This window comes from Perna viridis, chromosome 5 (genome assembly GCF_037379345.1).
Source record: "Perna viridis isolate PV_CMFRI_1.1 ecotype Kerala chromosome 5, ASM3737934v1, whole genome shotgun sequence".
In the NCBI taxonomy this organism is placed as follows: Eukaryota; Metazoa; Mollusca; class Bivalvia; order Mytilida; family Mytilidae; genus Perna; species Perna viridis.
The window spans coordinates 36968850-36991226 of NC_142449.1; the positions used below are offsets into that span (position 1 = coordinate 36968850).

The following is a 22377-nucleotide window of genomic DNA, read 5'->3' on the forward strand; positions in this document are numbered from 1 at the left end:
GTCTATACAAACCCTGAATAAATCAATCACCTGTCTATACAAATTCCTAAATAAATCAGTCTATACAAAACCCTGAATAAATCAAACACCTGTCTGAACTAAACCCTGAATAAATCAGTCTATACAAAACCCTGAATAATAAAACACCTGTCTGAACTAAACCCTGAATAAATCAATCACCTGTCTATACAAGTTCCTGAATAAATCAGTCTATACAAAACCCTGAATAAATCAGTCTATACAAAACCCTGAATAAATCAAACACCTGTCTAAATTAAACCCTGAATAAATCAAACACCTGTCTATGAAGTCCCTGAATAAATCAGTCTATACAAAACCTTGAATAAATCAAACACCTGTTTATACAAACCCTTAATAATCCAAACACCTGTCTAAAGTAAAGCCTGGATAAATCAAACACCTGTCTATACAACACCCTGAATAAACCCAACACCTGTCCAAACTAAACCCTGAATAAATCCAACACTTGTCTAAACAAGAACTTTCATGTCAGTTAAAATATTTTGAACCTGGATAAATTGAATGTGTGTCTACCCTGAACAAATGGGGTTTTACCACATAGACAGGCTTCACTGTATTAGAATCCCCCTGTTTTCTAAATCTAATAGAAGAAAGAACAATGTAATTAAGACTTTGAAATTTAAGTGCAATTAAATGTCATCGAAAAATGTTGCAACATTTGAAAAGAGTTGAAATAGAAAATCCAAACAGTTTTACTACAAAATATCAATCATCAGTTAGGAATTTCACTAACAGGCTTAAATATTCTTCTATATTCAATTTCTTTTTTTTCATGACACAAAATCACTTGCTTGCCTAGCCAGTACTTGGTGTTTTTTTAAATACTGGGTTTTCCAAAAGAAAAAAAAACCTTATACATATTTATTTAGTTATAAAAAAAGTGTGTTTCCTAAGTCATGAAATGCAAAATTTCAACATTTTATGCCTGACACAAATGTTAAACTTCAAAGATCCTCTACTAGACAGCCTAATTTTTATTACGCTAATTATGCAAATTACATAATCCTGAGATTGCATATCAGTCATTAACCTTATACCAAATACATAATGCTAACTGCCTTTATCATGAGTTCTAGAGATAAATTTGGAGCTTTCAACTTTTTTATTTTCCAACAATGCATCTGATAACAGTTATTTCCGATGAAAAGCATAAAAATAGCTTCTTTGACATGAAAAAGTGATTCCCTCTTCAACAAACGAAAAATATCATCTGACATGATGAAAAGAAAACTCTCCCAACACTTTAAACAACTTGTTATGATATACTGTCATAAAAATTACAGAGTCAAACATTTTTTGCAAAGGTCATGTGGGTAACCACATAGTAATTGAGGAAAGAGTTATTGCATAGGCATATCAAACAATCTAGATCACAAACCTCACAAGTGAGCTTAAGGTCCACTAAAGTTCTTTCAATTCTGGTGTAATTTAGACCAAATGTACCCCCTAATGCATATCAAAGTGCATTTCATTAAGAGTCAGGAACTAACATTTAGAACTCGGCTCCTTGTCATCTTTCAATTAATAAGTGACAGAATCTCTTTTACCAAAGACCATCATACGTCTGAGGGATGGTTCAAATACTCTGAAATCAATACACTGTGTGTACATCATAGGAGAAATTCTGTTTAGAAGGCAGTCATCAGAGATTTGCCTTTCCTTTGACATCTAATGACTGCAGATGAACAGAAAGATATTATCAAACATTGTTAGTTTTGTTCAAAGGATGGAAAAAAATTCTCCCAAATACCATGGAGAATTAAAAAGCTATGAATATAGTCCTTCCTGGTAATGGTTACACTAGAATAATTGCTCGTGGCTCATGTAATGCCACAAGAAATACTTTCAAGTTTAAGTAAAAGCTTTCTAGATGGTAAGGGATGTGTCCTAACAATTAGCAATGGTGAAGCCTTTAAATGAGCCAGTCTACATAATACTGTTTCTGGTCAATCCAAAAATCTGCAATATTCTGGAACTTATCTCCAGCATAAAATGAGCATTTATATAAACAGTTCTGTTCATTAATACTAATGAAAACTTTACAAAGGCTTATGTTCAGTAAATAACCAGGAATAATGATAATTGAATGCATGATACAAATTGGGGCTAAATTTGGAAGACTGGGTGCTCTTAACATATCCTGAATATAGTGTCTCCCACTAAAGTCTATTATGGTACATCAATTATCAGAAAATACCACATGAAATATGCCACTGGTTTTGAAGCCTTCTTTACAATGTTGCTGTAATGATCAAATGAAGGCCTCAGGCACTGACACTAAAAGCTATAAATATGACAAAAATAATGACTAGAAAGACATTTGTTATCAAATTAACAAAAACTCGGCCTTTCTAAACTTTACTAAAGCAATTAGAAAATAAATTGATGTGGCCTGAAGGATTCACAGGTGCATATCATATCTGCCAGAATCCTTCTGTTGCTATGCCAATCAAACATATTTTTTGCATAAAACCTGAATTTTTATGCCATTATCATATTGGATTTCAACATCATATACAGCGTTTAACTCAACCAATTATTATGACCTTGAAAATGAATAAATAAAATTTTAAAATATCTGAACTCATCCTTTTGCATCAATTGTGAATTGCAAAAGATATGATATTTTGACAACTGAAACAATCTCCGAGAAACAAACAGGTTTTAAAGCATGCAGCTGCTGAGATAACTCTGCTTTTACTGATCAAAAATATAAAAAAAATGTTTAAAGGTTTTACATTATTCTATACGGTTATGACATATTTATTATTCAGTAACACATATAAGTGTATATTCTCCTTTGACAGTAATGAATGGTTTAATACACGAGAGCTTTAGCCAGCATGTTAAAATCTAACTTTAATCATAGAGAGTGGAGAAATTAAGCTTAAATCCAGTATAGTGTGAAGGAGAACTGGTTCTGTAGAAAACTTTGAAAATGTGAAATGTGGAATACTTATTATCTCTGTCTGGACTGATTGAAGTAGCATGTATTTCTAAGCACTGGCTTAAAATGGTAGAAAGGATTATTAAATTTATGGATTAACTAAGTTTCAGGAACATAAGTATCAAACATGCAACAAAACAGTTAAAGGAATCAAAAGATATGAACAACAGCAATTACCATCCCTTTACACACATAGAATTCCTGTCTCTTAAAACCTTCAACAGCAAAAAAAAAAAAAAAAAAAAAAGAAAGAAAAAAGAACTATCTATCACTTACAGAAATTAATACTTTATCTTCATCAATAAATAATAACCCTACAAAATCTGTGCAGAAGGTTTCCTTCATTCACATGAACAGCCAAAGAATCCAGACTTGGTAAAAAGGATAGAGCTGAAAATCTATTTATATCCCTGAAAACATTTGTTTGTTTACAGGTCTAACAAAGCGAACTTGTTGGTTCACATGAGCTTTGTATTGATATTAGAGATTAATGATCTAACACATATCCATATGTTTTCTTGTAAAAAAAAAAAAAAAAAAAAAAAAATAAATTGTATTTTATATGAAAATGTTAAGTACATGAAGTTCACAGTAGCGAGATTGTAAACAAATACCTAATAAGGAATAAGCATTAGATTTATATGGTAGGTGAGGGGAAGATGAAATCTGTCTTTGATTTCTTCTTTATTTAAATATAAAGAAAAATTTATCAAGACAATAACAGATCCAGCCTATCAATGGATAAACCAATTAACTCAACACTCCTAAAGACCCTAAACCACACCTGAACCCAGCCCTTCAATACAACAAAATCAATATCGTAAACATATCTATGGCATACACTGCACCAGAAAGTTCATGCATGATTCAAGAAAAAAATTATCAATTTAAAGGATACTTACTGAAAAATGATAATTTTCAATATTCCACAGCATCAATGCAAATTAAACTAAAATGCGCAATTCAAACAACCAAAAAATCTTCCTGTTGTGACTTTTCAAGTCAAGAGGTAAAGAAATTTCCTCTACGTTCATTAGTCTACATTCCACAGGTCAACAATCCTCACAGAATGTCACGTTACAGAAAAAAGATCCTCCAGATTTTCACTGAAACTGAATGGACAGCTTGTGAGTTTTATTTAACCACGCCACTGAATACCTTAATACAAAATACCTAATATTATGTAATCGTGAATACACAAAATACATGTACAAGTATTATTGGCACTTCAAATCTGCTGTAAAATGCCTTCCTGTGACTAAGCGAAATGATAGTTCAATATGTTAAAATATAATCCTTTTAATGTATGATTTTGCATTTAAGTTTCCGTATAGACACATACACCATAATATCTTTTTTCTTCCTAGTGTATCATTTCATATCTCAGATTTAATCCATACTTTTAACATTTGTAGGTAGCACTAACTTAGCCAGATTCAGAAATGTCTCGATGAAGAATATGATCCAATTTTTATTATTTACTATTTATTTAATCCCATTTCCCCAAAAGACTCTTTTTATCCCTTCATCTGTCTAATATTTCAGAATTAATTACAGATTTGTCTGCATCCATACACTATGCAGACAGCCGCCACAGATGTCAATTCGTACAAACACGAAAAATGGAATTACGTATAAACTCGAGGTTCAATCTAAGACTTACTTACACAATGTCAGAAATAAAATCAGGCACAAAACAGAAAAGGTTAAAGGAAGTGAAACAATGGCTTAATTTCCTTACTTTGGGAATGATCACCAGTAACTCAATTATTAAACCAACTGGAATAAATCCAATTAGAAAAATTTAAAAACCAGTATGCCACCGGACTTAATAAATACTAAATGTAAAGGTCATTCATGATGTTACAGACACTTGTATCTTGTCTAATCAACTGCAAAAACAAACAATTCTCCATGGTCTATCTTTGACCCTATGTAGATTAAATCAAGAAAGATACCTTTTGTATAAAATTATCAATTTAGAACAGGCCTCATCTATAGTAGTTATGTAATTTTGTCTGCATTAGTAATGACTTTCTAGGTTATACATTGTTTGTCCTTTAACTAGACAGGCACAGCTGTTTCTAAGCTGATAAACCAATCAATTTTTCCTTATAATCATCTACTCAACTTTTTTCCCTTGAAGAATTGTCTACACATCTTTTGAAATCGGTCACAAATATTTCCATGCAGTTAGGTTAAAGTGGAATATGTAGAAAACATGCCTGCTATTGAAACCAAATTTTAATATATTTTTATTTACTGACAATTTCAAATTAATACTTCAGCATACTGACCAAGATTTTTTACTTACACATTGATATTATAAGGAAGTAACATTACAGCACATGCAATGATGCTGTTCTGGAGATAAGTTTGGTCTTCCCTTATTTAAATGACAATCACTTAAGGAAATGTCTTACGTATAGAGGAGATATCAAACAAATATTCAAAAACCTATGAAATAAAAAAGGTAATCCACATTCGTTAATTGAACAGTTACTACTTTAAACATTTCATTAAGTAATTGTAATTCAACCAACTCTATCCCCAGAAGGTAACTATTTTACTTGCTGTAAGTTCAGTCAGAATTCCAAGTTTCTCTACCATGGAAGTACTCAAACTAATGAAAAATTACACTATTAAAACAAGCAAAGAATCCTTCATTTATGGAGCTTTGGATTCATGGATGAAATGTAAAACAAATGTTAAATTGATCATTTGACAGGTCTTCCAACAGTCATGAAATTTGTTACCACACAACCATAATGGATAGACATACATTTTTTTTCAAAATCAACTTAATGTTCTCTGAGAAAACCATGATATACAGAAATGCTTTATCATTGCATTCCAATTTTATCAGTTAATTGTAAATTCAGACAATAAAGATGCTGTCTCAGAACTTATCTTCTGAAAGCACCTAAATTTTAAGATGGGGAACTACAATACATTTTTGTAATACCTTCACATACAAATCTTTATATTTCTAAACTACAGACTATGTGTAGTTAACCATCATTGAATTATCCTGCTCAAACCACCACTTCTTTCTCAAAAAAAAAAGGAAATTAAAAAAAAAAAAAAACAAAACCCCTAAGATATCCTTTATGAACTTTAAAACACATAGTGAAATGTTCAGTGAAATATTCAACCCCAAATACTATTGACTTGAAGGCTCGGGATGTTGAGTTCAAACACATTGGTTTAATGTCAATGTAAACTGGTAAATGGACCAATTTTACCATTTAAATATCATATAAAGGCTAAGGACTTCTGTACGAAGTTCAAACTTATAACATTGAAACATAAAGAAAAGTTGAGTAGACAGAATCTGAATAAAAGATTTATGTTCAAAAAGCAACAATACAAAAAACTATAATCTACAAATAAACTAAATAAGAAAGACTGTAACATAAATACGCAGAACTATTTCTTAAGGTCGAACAAAAAATATTGTTCAATCGTGTACTTTGAATTATAAGTTTTTATAGAAGTCTGGGTAAACGATGGACATAATTGTATATATGACCTTGAGATGAAAATCATTTCCAATAGGAAAAAGGCAAGATTTCAAAAAGCATATTGTTACAACTTTTAACCAAGATTTTAACCAAGAGTTACATTGATGTGCCAGACGGTGCAAAGTTTATGATAGCAAGCGGAGACGGATCGATACTGAGGTTTTTCCAATGATTAGAAAGTGCAGGCTAGGTCAACCAACCTACTTACACAGAAAAAAAAACTTGACACTAAGATTTTCAGACTGTAGAAGGTTGTGTCAAGCAATTGCTACTGCACGTAACAATAGCTAACAAGAAATAAAAAACCTTACACTAAAAGTACAGACAAATATTAAAAAAGGTATAAAATCATAGGTATAATTGTAACAGACTGGGAAAACCAGGATATATGCTCTGAAAATAAACATATAAATAAATAAATAACTTTTTTTTCCTTACATACTGGAAAAAAAAAGTCTTGTAAAACTCTTCCACAAAAATTACCAATAAACCAATACTATAAGTGAACAGTTTTATTGTATTCTAGTTGTTCTATCATATGACACAACTGGGTTTTTCCAATCACAATAGCATCTAGTCGGAAAAACAATTAAAGAATGGATAAAAAAAGGCCAATCTTTTTTAATTGAACATAATTAGCTGATATAACTTGCTACACCTTAAGTACTAGAGGGTTCCCATTCACCAATTCTATTCAATCTCCGCAGACGAGTAGCATGTAGTTATCAATGATTTGGATAGATAGCATACTATTGGCACATCGATCCTGTCTGGATCAATCCTATATGGAAGATTTAATGGCAGGCAAAAGGCTTACAAGGCAATGACACATGAAAATCAGAAATGTACAATTATAGCCAATGCTGTATAACTCAAATAATTGCAATTAATCTGTCTGGCTTATCCTAGTCTAACTTCCTAACATGGCAACCACATCATAAAATGAGAAATAATTGTAAATTCAGTATAAAACAAATATCTGCATTTTTTTTTTCTGTCTGGATTTTATTCAAGTCAGCCTCCTTATATTGCCATGTCATAATGGAATGCCTTATTATGGAAAATGCATATAAAATTTAAGATCCAGTTCTGATGAATGAGAAATCATTGTGAATGCATATTAATGTGATTTCTTGGTCCTGTCCAGAAATCAGAGCTTTATGAATCATTCCTCTTCAGACGAAATGCCTATCATTATGCAATATCTTCATAATTGTGTTAGTACCTCAGTTTCCGTTTTAACGAATGGCAGGCATATCAGCCGCATATCATAACGAATTTCCCTGCAGGTTTTACATGCAAAACGAGACAAAGAAGCTTGGTTAAATGAGACAATTCCTACTGGTCTAGGCATTTACTAAAGTTCCTTTGATATGAACAATCCTACATGGATGAAATATTTCATTTTGGTGTATCTTCATACTACAGAGGCTCGACTGGAAGCATTCAACTGCATTTAAACTAATTATAGTACCACTGATTAAAAGTGCAATGTTTATTAATTGCTATCAATGTCAGGTTATTCAATACCATCAAAGGTCACTCGGCTTAGGAAAAAAAATTCCATTATTTAAGATCAGAAAGCACTTCACTTAAATTCTACATATCCAAAACCTGTTAATGCTACTTTCAGACAATCAGTATTTTGGTAATTTGACTTGCAAAATCCAGAACTTCGTGTGATTTTAACACACATGTAGGTACTATGGACAGGTTTACAAGTTGAATGAATAATTTGCAAATTCATAGCAAATTCTTACAGTAAATGCCTCTGCTACACAGGCAAAGTTATTTCACATGATTTTCACACGAATTTCACATGATATTGAGCAAATAAACTAAGTGACAGAGTTCACATGAAATTCAGGTAAATGGAGCCTTCACGTGAAATTCACACGAAATGTTCATACGAAAGTCGTGTTTAGTGAATTTCACATGAAAATCATGTGACGCTCTTTTAACATGAATTTCACGTGAAAAATATTTGCCTGTGTATCCATAAATTACCAACATATTATTGATCTGACACTCCTGTCACCAACAAATAGGATACCTGAAACTATTTGCCTAAGTGGTTCAAACATCAATCCCATATCAGGGTTTTAGCATGTATGACGCAAAAAGGACTTACTTGTAACAAAAAAAACAGCAAACAAAAACAATGACAACAAAAACAGCAGATCTCAATCCGAATAAGGTAAAGAAAATGTCAGGTCTTGAAGAACAACATTAGACTAATTCAAATCACATAATGTTGTGCTGAAAATAGCTTATTTAACTTTTATCTAGAGTTCAATAACATCAAAGTCATTCAACCCAAGTAATTTTCAGGTTTGGGACCAGACAAGGGCAATCTTAAATGCTGATATCCCATTTCCTCAATGCTGGATTGAAGTTTTGTCTTAGACATGTTATTTCAACCACAACACTAAATGGCTACATCAAGAGGTTCATGTAAAATATAAAGGCCAGACAAACATTCTTACAGGCACTTGTAAATATTACATGACATCTGCATGTTTAAGAGAGATATACTCAGGTCATCAGTGAGAAGTTCAAGGTTAAACAATTCAATGTACTTTCAAGGTCATTAACATAATGAGGTTGGGTGGGGGGGGGGTGGGGGTAGCAGTTATCAAGTTTTTTTTCTGACTAATAACAAATGGAAAAATTAAATAAGTTACAATCTCCCTTCAGAAATATCTTATTGAGGTTTCAAAAACTGTAAAAAGAAAACACACCAAAAAAAACCCTTCCAATAGGAATGAATCTTTACTACTGAATTATTTAGATATACACTTCAATATAAGCTTTGATATGAAATTTCAAATTTTAATATAAAAAAAAACCTTCAAATGAATTTCTTCCTTTAAAAAAATGTCAGACAAAGATCCTGGTCTGTATTTTCTCGGTTAAAAGGAAGTGAAGATTAGTAAAAATATTATTGATAATATTGTGATTGATGATACAAAAGAAAAAGACCATTAAATAACCTTAATGTCTCAACAAGGTACAAAATCTCGGTCATGAGGAGTGATTAAATCTGTTGTGTCGGTACAGGTACGGTACATAACTTATGTACATTTAGATTACATTTGACTGGAGTCTACCAATTGTGAAATTGATAATATCATTTCCATGTGCATGATCATACAAAAACCATTTGTCAGACAGACATCTCAACAAGTTATAAATTGTTCAATAATTTCCTAAAAGTAATCAGACATCTTGAAGACATATTACACACACACTGTCTTATACAGAAATATCCTTGAAAAATCCATTCAATATTTATGTTTTACATTCCAATGCCTCAGAAAAAAAGTTATTGACCGCTCTGTGAACCCAGTCTGGCTTGTTATCATCTCTTTAAATATGCAACACATTACTCTGGGATTAATCACAAGCCTAGACCAACCTTTCATGATCGACATAAAACATTGTCATATGTAATAATTAAACTTTAAACAGTTCATTCTAAATTCAACACACTTGAAACATATTAAATATTTTTTAGCACTGAGCAAACAATGGCATGTTTGCTGGGGTCTATTGTCAAATCTCTTCCTCCTCTGCACTTATCATACCAGTAAATTACCCCCTATAAAGCCAGCTTTATATCCTAAGGCTGATTAGCAAAGAATGCAAGAGGCACAAAGGTAGCCATAAAGTATGTCTTAAAATTAATAAATACAGAAACCAGTTCTACAACTGAGCCCAGCCCCGTGCAGGTCCGGGTGTTAAAAGAATAAGCCTGCAGCAGCGCTAAGCTTGTCGTAAAAGGCGACTAAATAGTGCTCAGAAACCTAGCCGGGGGCTAGGCGCTCTGCCCACAGAGCAACTGGGATGTGTGTCCCAGGTGGTGGAATGGGGTACCCCTGGCATGTTACATGCTGGGGTTGTCAGGCTATAATACGGAAAACCTGACCACAAACCATAGTTGTGCACCGTGTTGGGAAAGATGCCACGTTCCTCGCACGTTAAAGAACCCTGCTGTGGTATTCGATAGGAGTAGGAACCTTTGCGCTCCGCCACAGGAGGCTAAATTGCCCTACCTTACCCATCCCCCTTGTTCTAGTGGCAATCAAAATTTGTCGACCCTATTATCCTTGTGACCCATCCTTTTTTTTTTCTTCATTTCATGTTCATTTTATCATCCATTTCATGTTCATTGTCTGAATATAGCTGAAATATTGCTGCTCGGACGTTAAACCCCAACAAACAAAAACAAACAAACAACTGAGCCCAAGATAAGAGCTCTACTACTAATGGCATGATATGACCACATAACAATACAATGCTTCAAAATCATTTATAATATCAATGAAAAACCCACATCATCCAAATTGATTACAAAACCTTGCACACACATAAAAGGTATATTCAAAAGATAGAGTTAAAATCAAACACATATATCAGATGGGATAATGTACCAGACATTTCAGTGTCAATGTTAAGAATGCATCTAAACCAGACATTTTAAAGGACCTGTATCTAAGACCTTCATGACATGAATCCCTGAATGCATATCACCAATAGAATGTTTAAAAGCAATTCAATTTCACCTTATGTTTTATAAACACACACATGGTAGTTAGTTTTTCTATATAATGAACCTTGGAAGTTTGAATTGCAATATTTATTATCAAGATTGAGCTAAGTCATAAAGTGTATCCCCTATACAATTGTCTGGGTCTGATCAGCAAGAGTTCCTTGTGATGCTGACACATTCTTGTTTGCTAAACTTAAATGTACCACAAGAATGCTATTTCTTCATTAGTAAGTTGCTTTTAATAACAGTATACATTTACAAGTATTGCAATGGTTCATACTTACGAGTAGGAGAAGCACCTAAACTTTGTACATCATTTAATGATGGGGCACTTGTTGTTTGACAGACTAGGGAATCTATACACCTTGATTCATCACAGAAAAACTCACACTCAGCTGAAAAAATAGAAATATTTTAATGAATATGAACAGTGAAAAATAAAACCAGTTACTTTTTAATGACATGGTCGAAGGGCACTGCTGTCTGACTGATCTAAAAAAAAAAAAGAAAAGAAAAGCTAACATTTGAAGAAACATTCAGTTTCCATTCAAGAGTTAAAAGTACCAATACCCTGATATTTTTCTAATTACCAGTTTTTTTTGTCTGTAAAAAGAAAAAACAAACAAACAAAAAACAAAAAACATTGGATTGAAGTTTTTTGCCCCAATAAATGTGCCCCAGGTGGTGGAATGGGGTACCCCTCGCATGTTACCTGCTGGGGTTGTCAGAATATAATGCAGAAAACCTGACCGCAAACCATAATGGTGCACTGTGCTGGGAAAGATGCCACATTCCTCGCACATTAAAGAACCTTGCTGTGGTATTCGATAGGAGTAGGAACCTTTGCGCTCCACCACAGGAGGCTGAATTGCCAACCTTACCCATCTCCCCCTTTTTCCAGTAGCAATCAAAATTGTTGGACCCTATTATCCTTGTGTCCCATTCCTTTTTTCATTGCATCATCATTTCATGTTCATTTTATCATCCATTTCATGTTCATCATCTGAATATAGCTAAAATATTGCTGCTCCGACGTTAAACCCCAACAATCAATCAACAATCAATCCCCCAATAAATCATTAAAAATTGTTTAAAAAAATACTTTCACAAACAACTGATAAAATATAGCAATTTTCGAACTGATAATTTTTTCTACTGCAAACATCTGAAAAATAATTGCTTTCTTGTTATTTCATGTAATTTTAAAAGCATACAGATCCCAGAACATCATTGTACCAAGTTGCTTCAGAACATAGTTCTTCAGAATATATTTAATTCAGACATGGCACTGAACTGTGATAATGCTATTACATGTATTACATCTTATAAAGACATTACCTTATAAACCATAGTGTAGTAAGAATTAGTCCAGATTGGCAACATTTAACACAACTCTTTAAATAGAAACAAAATGGCCAAAATAGATGAGTTAGGGGTTCACTGCCATCGGCAGTCAATGGAATTAGTTCAAGAATCTAGCTTTGACAGAACTTATCGGTGTGTACCAGTCTTGGTAGCCTACAGAATTCATGACAATCCACATACAGCAAATATTGGCAGGTCCAAGACTGCTGCCAAAATACTGCTAAATGTAGAAACTGTACCAGGTAACACTGGCTAACCATACACCCTCAAGATGGCGTGGTTCAACAAGTGCAGTGAAAATGCAAACAAGGGAAAGAACCAGGTGTTCAAATAAAGGACGTCAAGTGTCAATTTCAGCTGTAATTCATTGAACATTTTTTGTCTAATTAATAGCCTTATTAACTACAGTCTGTTTGAAAATTAATGATGTTCATGTACTGTTATCAAGACATATAGCTGTGTGGTGAGACAATGGAACACAAGGAGACAGAGACAGTCTATATCTGCATATATCTAAGTTCAAATAAAGGACAAGGAAACAGAGATGCAAACATTTCGGGGTGTACTTATTCTTCATTATTTTTTTAGAAATATTAATACAGTTACAGGGAAGACATTCCTTTAAATGATACTAAATTGCAGGAATTGTGTTGGCAAGAAGCTGTCAACTATTTTCTCTTTGTGATTGAAAAAAAATCCCTTTGAGATTTAAAAATTTTATATTGTTCCTTTGAATTTTTCATTAAATGATCTCAAGCTGAAAATGGTAATTTCTCCAATTTTGAACTTCCCCCAAGTATTCAGTTAGTAATGGGTGGTTGTCTTTAAAAGTATTTACATGTAGCCTGTGCTTCTGTTGAAAGAGGCAACATAGTAACTGTTTTTATAAGAATAATAAATTCCTTTTGCTGAATTCTGATTTGCTACAAAATCACTCTCCAACATAGATCCAAAATGTAGGTGTATACAATGTATATACATGAAGTAAAGTAGCCAAAGTTCTAATAGTTTCATGTATTTCTTCTGATCTCCATGCTTTTATTTGATCAGTCCTTTTTAACTACTCTTGATGAAAAATACAAGACTGATGTGATGACTGCACAAAGAAATACTTTTAATCTCTGATGGCAGGTGCATGTTATAATTCATTATACACAGAAAAAAAGTCAAGACTATCACTAAATTAAATTATCGTCAATTAACCAAGAAATATTAGAGGAAGAAAAAATACAGAGAAAATCGACTGTAAAGGAAACCTTAGTTCTTATCATCAGAGACTGACAGTTACCGTTGTGTAACAGCTAAAACCTATTAGTTTTAATTAGAAATGATGACATGGAGCCGAGAGATTACCTTACCATAATACCAGTTTAGACTTTTTTTTAACCAAAGAAGTGAAAAGTGACAAGTACATATATTAAATTCAGTATTTTTTTGCAATTTTAATATGAAATACAGATTATCCCTTAAGATGCCAAACTTCAAAAACAAAATTTTTTGTATTATTCAAGCAGGACTTTTTCTGTAGAGGGCAAACACCAAACAAAATTGACAGTTGCACTGGTGACTGGGAATCTGTTGAAATAAGTAAAGGTGCTAAATTTGATCTCAGCAAATTTCCCCACATTTGTTATTATGGAGCTCAGTAATAAGATGCATTGTTTTTGCAAACCTTATCAAATATTACACATGAATTACATTGACTAATATCAAGAAGTTATCAGATATTTAAGTTTCAACATGTCTTTCAAAAATAATTGGGAAAAGGTTCTGCAACAGTCTTTGAAATTTGGACCAGCCTACCGGCCAATGCTGGTAAAAGCAGCCGTCTTGCTGAAATTTTGCTTCCAAGCCAATGTATCCTACATAAAATTATTTTCAGATTCAGGGCAGGAGTTTATTTTCGGAAATTTAGACAACAAAGACTGTCATAATATTATGCACTATTTCACGTTGCAAGGTCTCACATGTCATGGAAAAGACACAAAGAAAAATGAACTTCCTCCTTAATAGACAATCTCAAGTGTGTAATGATGGTTTACTTCCTTTATGACAAAACTGGAAAGATGATAAAAATGTATTTAATATTTACCTGATTGGCTTAGTTAGGAGGAAAATCTCAATAACAAATAATTAAATAATAAATAATAACCCAAATTTGAAAATAATGGCTAGTTGTAGTACTTAACTTTGGAAGGAAATGAAAACAGTGGGCTATTTTAATATGACCTACTTATTACCAATCATGCATAAGTATTCAACACATGAGTTACCAATGTTAGAAGACAGTCAGTCATGCAATCTTTGACCTCAAGCATTAGTGGAAGTAATGTCTGAAATTCTAAGGAAAACCTTCTGCAGCAGACAATTCAATTATTGATTTTTCAAAGTATTTGTCTCAGAAGATTATGCAATTGTCACTTTGTCAGTCAGATAAACAGGATCTTCTTAATAGCAATTTCATATTTAGGCATTGGTAGGAGCTTCTAACAAATTCACAGAAAGTGGTAAAGCCATAAATGTCAGCCTCTGTCAAGAAATCTCAGTTACTAAACCTCACTTTTTTTCAAACTGTGCTTATGATGAAAGTTGCATACTATGCTTAATTTTATATCCCATTTTTTAAAACAAAAATCTCTAATTGGTACGATTTTTCAGATGTCCACAATTCTCAGGATTACAAAAGGGTATGATTTAAGATGGAATCATATACTTCGTGGATAATCTTGATGCATGTGAGGACTAAAAACACATGACATGTGAGCAATTTGATGCACACCATTTTATATCAGTAGCACTGAAATACCTACATGTACATTCATATCAGGCCTATAAATCCAGGTGACACAAGATGCTTGCAAGTGAAATTTAAGGCATTCCTAACTTATGCAACTTAAAAAAAATCCAAAGAGCCTCCAAAGTAATCAATTCGAAATGATTCCTCATTACAATTCAGCTTGAAATATCCTAAAGATTTAAAAACCTATATCCTTCTACAATTTTGAAACCAATAATTTGATATCATTATGAAATTGGTAGAAAAAGGAAAGGAGATGAAATACTGAACACTTCTAAATTTTTACTGGTCAACACATGTAACGTTGATTGTTATTATGGCATTGAAAGAACCGAGACACAACAAAACAATTCGCTAACAGTGAGCAAGCTTTTTAAAGAAATCTTCAACTTCATGGTCTCACTCATTTCTGAGAAATTTTGCATGCATTATATCTTAATATGATTAATACTTACTACTACTTTTTTGAAAGTCTATATCAAGTTTAAATCCACTCCTTGCATTCTTTACCCACAGGAAAATAATTTTCACAAAGTTTGACTTATAATGAAAGACTTGGGGTATTTTGTAATTTAAATTACAAATGGTTCGGGTTCGAATTTCTCTTCCTTTCAACGTTCTTTCTTTGATAATCAACTCCGGAGGAAGACAGTTGTGGTCCAGCGAGGCTGAATCAGGTCCCGTAAACTCCTCCTCTGACGGAGTAAAAGACGTCGAACTTTGAAGAGTTCTAAATCCAATGAGATCTGTGAAATTGAGTTGAATAATATAGCTGTTTGGGGCTTTTATCACATATTCACACTTCCGCTCATACCCTTGGCGTTGATAATCAGATGACAGGGCGTGAATTTGATCTTTCTTTGAATATGTAAAACTACAAACTGCTACAAAAGAAAAAAATGGAACATTTACTAAACTAGTGATCCTGAAATAGATGTAAAATATCGAACAGCTGCAAATAAGAATTTTCTGTTACCTTACAATTAAACAACCACAAATACAGTCAGTTGTCTATGTAAACTTTGCTGTTACTGTACAGAGATGGCTGTAAGGTTGTACCTACTTGTAATGTAACCATAAAACTTAAACTATCATGGATCCTTTATGTATTCAAGCCAATACACAATTCCGAACCCTCCTCTCATAATAAATAATCTCTACATGTAATGGAGTGATGTTAATCAAGGAGCAGCATAGTCTGTGCCAGGATGTTACAAGCTATAATTTTAGTGTTTCTAAACAGAAAAAAAAGTCATCTGATTAATCCTGCAAGTCCTTGTCATTGAGTAAATTATTTTAATAAGGTACAGGCTAAGAATCCCATGTTTGAAAATGGTTATTCAGCCCATTCCATATAAGGAAAGATGACAAAGAATCTATTTATAGCTGATACTTTCAGACAGGAATCATTAAATTTTAGGCTTGTTAACAATCGTCATGAATGTGTTCAAGAAAATGTTACATTGAGGAATAATGTGTAAGTGAGAAGACAAAACAATTGTCAGGAGATTGCATAATACCCACACAAATACACACACTAGACAAAATAAAACTTGACAGTCTACGATTTATATCTGATTTCCATATTACAGACTAATACATACGGACAAGTGCGCGAACAGCTACTTGCACTCATCGACCCTTTCACATAGCACTTATTTACCCTCATTGATTGAAATCTAAACTGCACAGTAAATTGTTCACAGTTTAAAAATCATTGTGTTAGAACAGATTAAGAAAAAATTTTCCAAACTTAAAAAAAATGAAGGTTGGTATCAAACAATTTAGCAGCCTGTCTCAATATAACACCTCAACCAATTTGTGCCAAAACTTCTTCAAATAGTATCCTAAATCAACAATTTCTTACATTAAGCAAACATAAGCCAAGTCAATCTTTCAAGTCTTCCATACTGGATAAGTAACTCCGTTTAAGGAATGTTCCCAGAACCCAGAAAAATATATACTTTTAAGCCACCATACTTCAAGATTTAATATTCTGTCCCATGGAAACAATTGAGTCATAAGTAAACTCTGTGAGGAAGCATAGAGTAATTAAGTCTGGATAAAATGTCATGATAAAAGAATAGTTTGGTTTTTCCATATTTGTTGGTAGAAAATATGCCACAGCTGTATTTAGACAAAACATTGCAATCTGATATTCTATTGCGTAAAACACATTTCTGATGTACAGGCGGTTTTATCAGCACTTCAGAAAGCATGACTCATAACATTACTACTTGGATCTTCCCAAGTCCCACAGAACTTGAGATAGTCCTTAGATAAAAAAAAATAGTACTACAACTACATGTATGTCCCTATCGATAGAACAAAAATTTGTGATCTAGGTTGCTTTGGAACTTCAGAAAGAATGACTCATAACTCCTCAATTACGCCATGAGACACAGAACTTTAGATGGTCCATAGATAGTACTACATGTATGTGTTTCCACAGATTGAACATTATTTTAGTTTGTGATCTAGCTTGTTTTAGAACATAAGAAGGAATGACTCATAGCTACATGTATATTGTCCTTCATAATAAAAATTAATCAGAGCTTAAGAAGGTCAAAAGAATGTGACAGTCAATAATCCTGACTGTAGAATAACTTGCAAAACCTTAGAATGACTGACAACTTACTGTCAGAATCCTAACTGCATTACATGTATATAACCTTAAGACCACTAATGAGTGTTTGGTGATCTACACAGGAAAACTAATAGGTGCTAATAAATAAAAATTATCAAGGAAACGTGTAGACAAGTCTAAGAACAACACAGCAATAAATGTTCATTGAACTACCCCAAATCTTTTTCTGATGCAGTCAGTATAGTTTTGCATTTTACCCTTTGACCTTAAAGACGCTCTTCCATGAAAACGCAAGTCACCTGATTGCAATTCTGTTTTCCTATTGGACAAACACAGATAACTTAGTGGCCTTGAAAAAACTGTATTGAATATTGAAATGATGTGCCATGTTTTATTTTCTTGAAGAATGAGTAAAAATAACAAAATTTTACTGCGTCTGTCGTCTTTTTTTTTTTTAAAGATAGTATATGTGCTCAATTCTCAATCAGTTTCATTAGTAAAATTAACTCGAGAGGTTACAATGGTCCATAAAACAACAGTACTTCATGTAGATTTCCACAGTAGTTATCTAACCTAAGAAATCACCACATTACCTTTAGAATCCTAAAAATCTTTTATAACTTTGAACCTAGACAAGGCACTATGTGCATGTTTCCTTGGAAGAGTAATGAGTTTTTGGTAATCTAGGTTAAAAACTGAATCCAAGAAATACATACTGTGTTTTCATTTTTATTTGTTGGATACTTATTTTTTGTGGTTTTCATGGGTTGAGTTGAACGACAAATTAAGATTCCAATGAACAATAATTCCTGTGAATGAATGTTTAAACTCTGTATCAGTCAAGTGAAACAGGGATGAAGCCATAGCCAGTGGTCAACATCCTTAAATGTTCAATTTAACGGAATATCAATTGTTTTATAGCCATATATGGCCTTGGGACTACCTGCATTATGTAATGTCAGATAACCAAAATTAAATTCTAAGAGTGATGTTCAGTATTCTCAGCTTTCCACTGATGGTGGTTGTCATAAAAGTGATGTTTGGTAAACTCAGGATTTTACCACTTCCCATTTTTCATACAACTAGCATTGGTGCCTAAAGTTTTCATTCGCAAGAATTTAGAATTACCGGAACTTTAACTAATTATCTGGAAAATGAAAACAGGAGTCTTGCTTCCCTGAAGGATGTTTCATAAATATTTCATTTGTAATCAAAATTACTTATGTATCAAGGCACTAATGCATTTCAATACCAGTGTGAGAAAACATGTGGTCCCCTAAAACAACATTCAATAGTTTGAATGCTTTTAAGTCTTACAAACTGTTCGTTTAAAAATTTCAGATAACGGGACAATTTGCCAAAAATTCATAGATATATGTTTATTTTTCTGTTTTTGTTTTTAAATTATTTGATCCACAAACTATAATTTCGAGTATCCAGTGAACTGTTGTTTTTCCTCTTACCAGGAAAATCGACACAAATGAAAATGAAACCACAATAGATCAAGAATAGTAGAGCAGTGAGTGTTAATTGTAACATACCCCTAATCTTGTTTTAATAAATTTCCAAATATGAGACCAATGCATAGGACATCTTATTTTCATTTCTTTCAAAACTTGCTTTAACTTGAATATAGACAAGGCAAGTAAGATAGTTATCATTCTACTTTTATGGAGCTGGTTCCATCATGATATTTTAGCCTTGACAATTGGAAAACCTATACAACTGAAAATAAACTAGTCCGGTTCAAAAAGTTGAAAAACAGGAAGTATTGCATAATGCTAATCAAATCCACAGAAGCCCTAAAAACATCCATATCAATTCTAGAATAATACAGCCTTTCTTAAGAATATCTTGAATATCTCCTCTAAAATTATGTAACTAAAAAAGTTAAAATTTCATGGTATCATTTTGACGTATCTTTAAAATTCTTGAATATCTCATCTAAAGTTATATAACTAAAAAAAAATTTAAGTATTATATCAATTCAGACGTAAAATTGGTAAAATAAAACTTCTCATTATTGAAGCTTGTCTGTGAACCCTGATCCAAGATATGTACCGGGTTTCCTTACTACTTATGGATCATCCATTTGATTTTTCAAAGGTGAGCTAAGATGCATATATTTAGAGAAAATAGAGTTCTTGTCTTTTTACCCAAGTAGCACAAAGCACCAAAGCATAAATATTTTTTTTTAGGAAAATGAGAGATTTTTGCCATTCCATTTTTGCTAGTGACATGTTCTGCCTTTATATTTCAAGAAAGTTTTGATCTTGCTTTTACCCAAACCTCCTTAAATATCAAATGGTAGTTCCTTTATAAATTTCTTTTTGGCATCTGCTTCTTTTGTTCTTCAATAGTTTAGGAAAAGTTTGAACTACCAGTCTAATTTGTAATAATGTATTATATGTACTTAACAGTAATGGATGTATTCAAAAACAATTTTAAAAAATACTCATTAATTGTAGTTTACCTGAATCACTAACAATGGAAAAAAATCAAAGTGCTGTTAACACTGGAGGTTTTTGATTTTGTGAAAATGTTGTATGAACAAAACTTCAAGGATTACATGATGTAAAATAAAAATATAGTCATATATTTGCATTTTACATATTATTAAGAACTGTTTTTTTTTCCTTGTATGAATGAACTGAATGTCATTCCATACTACTGATCCAACCTTGCACACATTTACAAATTTTGTTCCATTTCACCTTAATCCCTAATTTTTAAACCTGTCCAAAAGTTAATGTGCATCTACATTCCAAAACTATATTAATGAGTATTTATCTTACACTGTAATTACATGTATACTAAAAAAAACAATTTCAGCTTATGACCATAATTTCTTTGACCAACAGAAGATTTTCTAAACTAGACACTTTTATCAATTTGAATTTTCCCAACAATTTTACTTTTTTAAAATCACAATGATAGCTAAGATGAAGATTTTGACTGATAAGTGTGTTAAATGGAACATTCTTGACACATTTTACACTTTTTGACAAAATACTGCAAGAACTAAATGAAAATTTATAAACCCAATATCAGCTTAAGAAATTAATTTCCTTGATGAACAGATTTTTAAAAACAAGAAACTTTATCAATTTGAATTTTCCCACCAATTTTACTTGATTAAAATCACTGCTCTTCACTTCCTGTTTATTAATGGTAAATAGGATGGAGAATTTGACTGGTAAGTGTGTTAAATGGAACATTCTTGACACATTACAGCAAGAATTGAATTCCCTAAATGTAAATTTATGACTAAATATCTTTCAAGGCCAAAAAGGAGTTCCTCAAATCTTCAGTTGATATGAAGACTAGATCCTAATTTTATTTGCAGAAATAATAGAACATTATTGAGCTGAATAAATGCAGGAAACATATTTACTTGTTTTAAAAGAGGTGTTGAATGCTATAAAAGGAATTACACTTGGACTATATTTTTGTGTAGTGTTCAGAAATAGTGAGGTTACAGTGATGGACCAGCGACATAAGGTATTTTGATGCTGAAGGATCAAAAACCCCAAAAGTTAACCTCAACTAAAAACATGCAACTTATAGTCCACAGTACTATTCTCTTGATGATACCTTTGATAAATGCAATCAAATCAGTAATCTATACCCCTTCATAAATTCCATCATTCAAATTTTACTCATCTGTAAAGTTCTTTTCAAGATACATGCAGTCATGTAAATTCTAATTGCTCAGCCCAGATGAATAAACTGAACATGAGATGTATACAACCAACCCTTGCAGACTTGCCTCAGACATTGGCAGTTTTTCATTTTACCACAATCATATACATTAAGTGCATAATATGAAGATTAGTGAAGTTTTTGCCCTGCTGTTTATCTGATAGAAAACAATAACATCACACTTCAAAATGAACAGTAAACCAGCTTAATTCCCAGACAAGATGTCGGCAAAAAAAATCAAATCTATAGGGTATTAAAACAAAAATAAGCTATTAACACAACATCAGTAAATCTCATATTTTCATCCATTGCATTTTCTCTAATCATCAATGGAAAAGAGTAAAAATACCATCACGTCAATAATTTCTTTCCAACATGGTAAGGATAGGAGACTCCAAGGACTTGGTTTGGCGACAGTTATCAACAAAATATAATACCCTGTTGGCATCTTACTGTCAACATACTTGAGTATTATGATGGCTTATCTTTAAAAGCCTGGAATGAGGAAGCAACATAACTAGCAATTTCAGCAGATTGCAGACACTGTATGTCATGGTCTATAGATCAGGTTGCTTGGATGGGTTCATGACCAATATTAAAATATATTACCACAGCATATAGCTCCTGATACACTGACTTGTCTCCAGGTTAGTCTGAGTACTAGTCCATAAAACTTGGCTCAAGTGTTTGTGTGAAAAATATGGCTGAAATAACTGCCCAATCCTAGATTTTTATGGCCACTTACTTGTTGTTTTGGCAGGAGGCCCTTACAAGTACTATTGGTACACACAGAACGTTTAGTGCATTAGGTGAGTATTTTGAAAACACTGCTGTACAGAAAAATAAATTCCTAAACCTTAA

The 22377-nt window shown here is 32.5% G+C and overlaps 1 protein-coding gene across 3 annotated transcripts in view; it reads right to left on the bottom strand.

Moving 5' to 3' along the window:
• Positions 1–22377, bottom strand: part of LOC148617307 (uncharacterized) — an 86020-nt gene that overhangs the window by 29439 nt on the left and 34204 nt on the right. For 2 of the 3 annotated variants that reach the window (XM_088584925.1, XM_088584923.1), the window contains exons 3-4: positions 15683–16111; positions 11350–11460 (exon numbers count right to left, since the gene is read on the bottom strand). In XM_088584925.1, the coding sequence (XP_088441051.1) occupies positions 11350–11460; positions 15683–16111 (540 nt within the window). The remainder of the gene's footprint in view (positions 1–11349; positions 11461–15682; positions 16112–22377) is intronic. The other variant, XM_088584924.1, reaches the window with a different exon arrangement.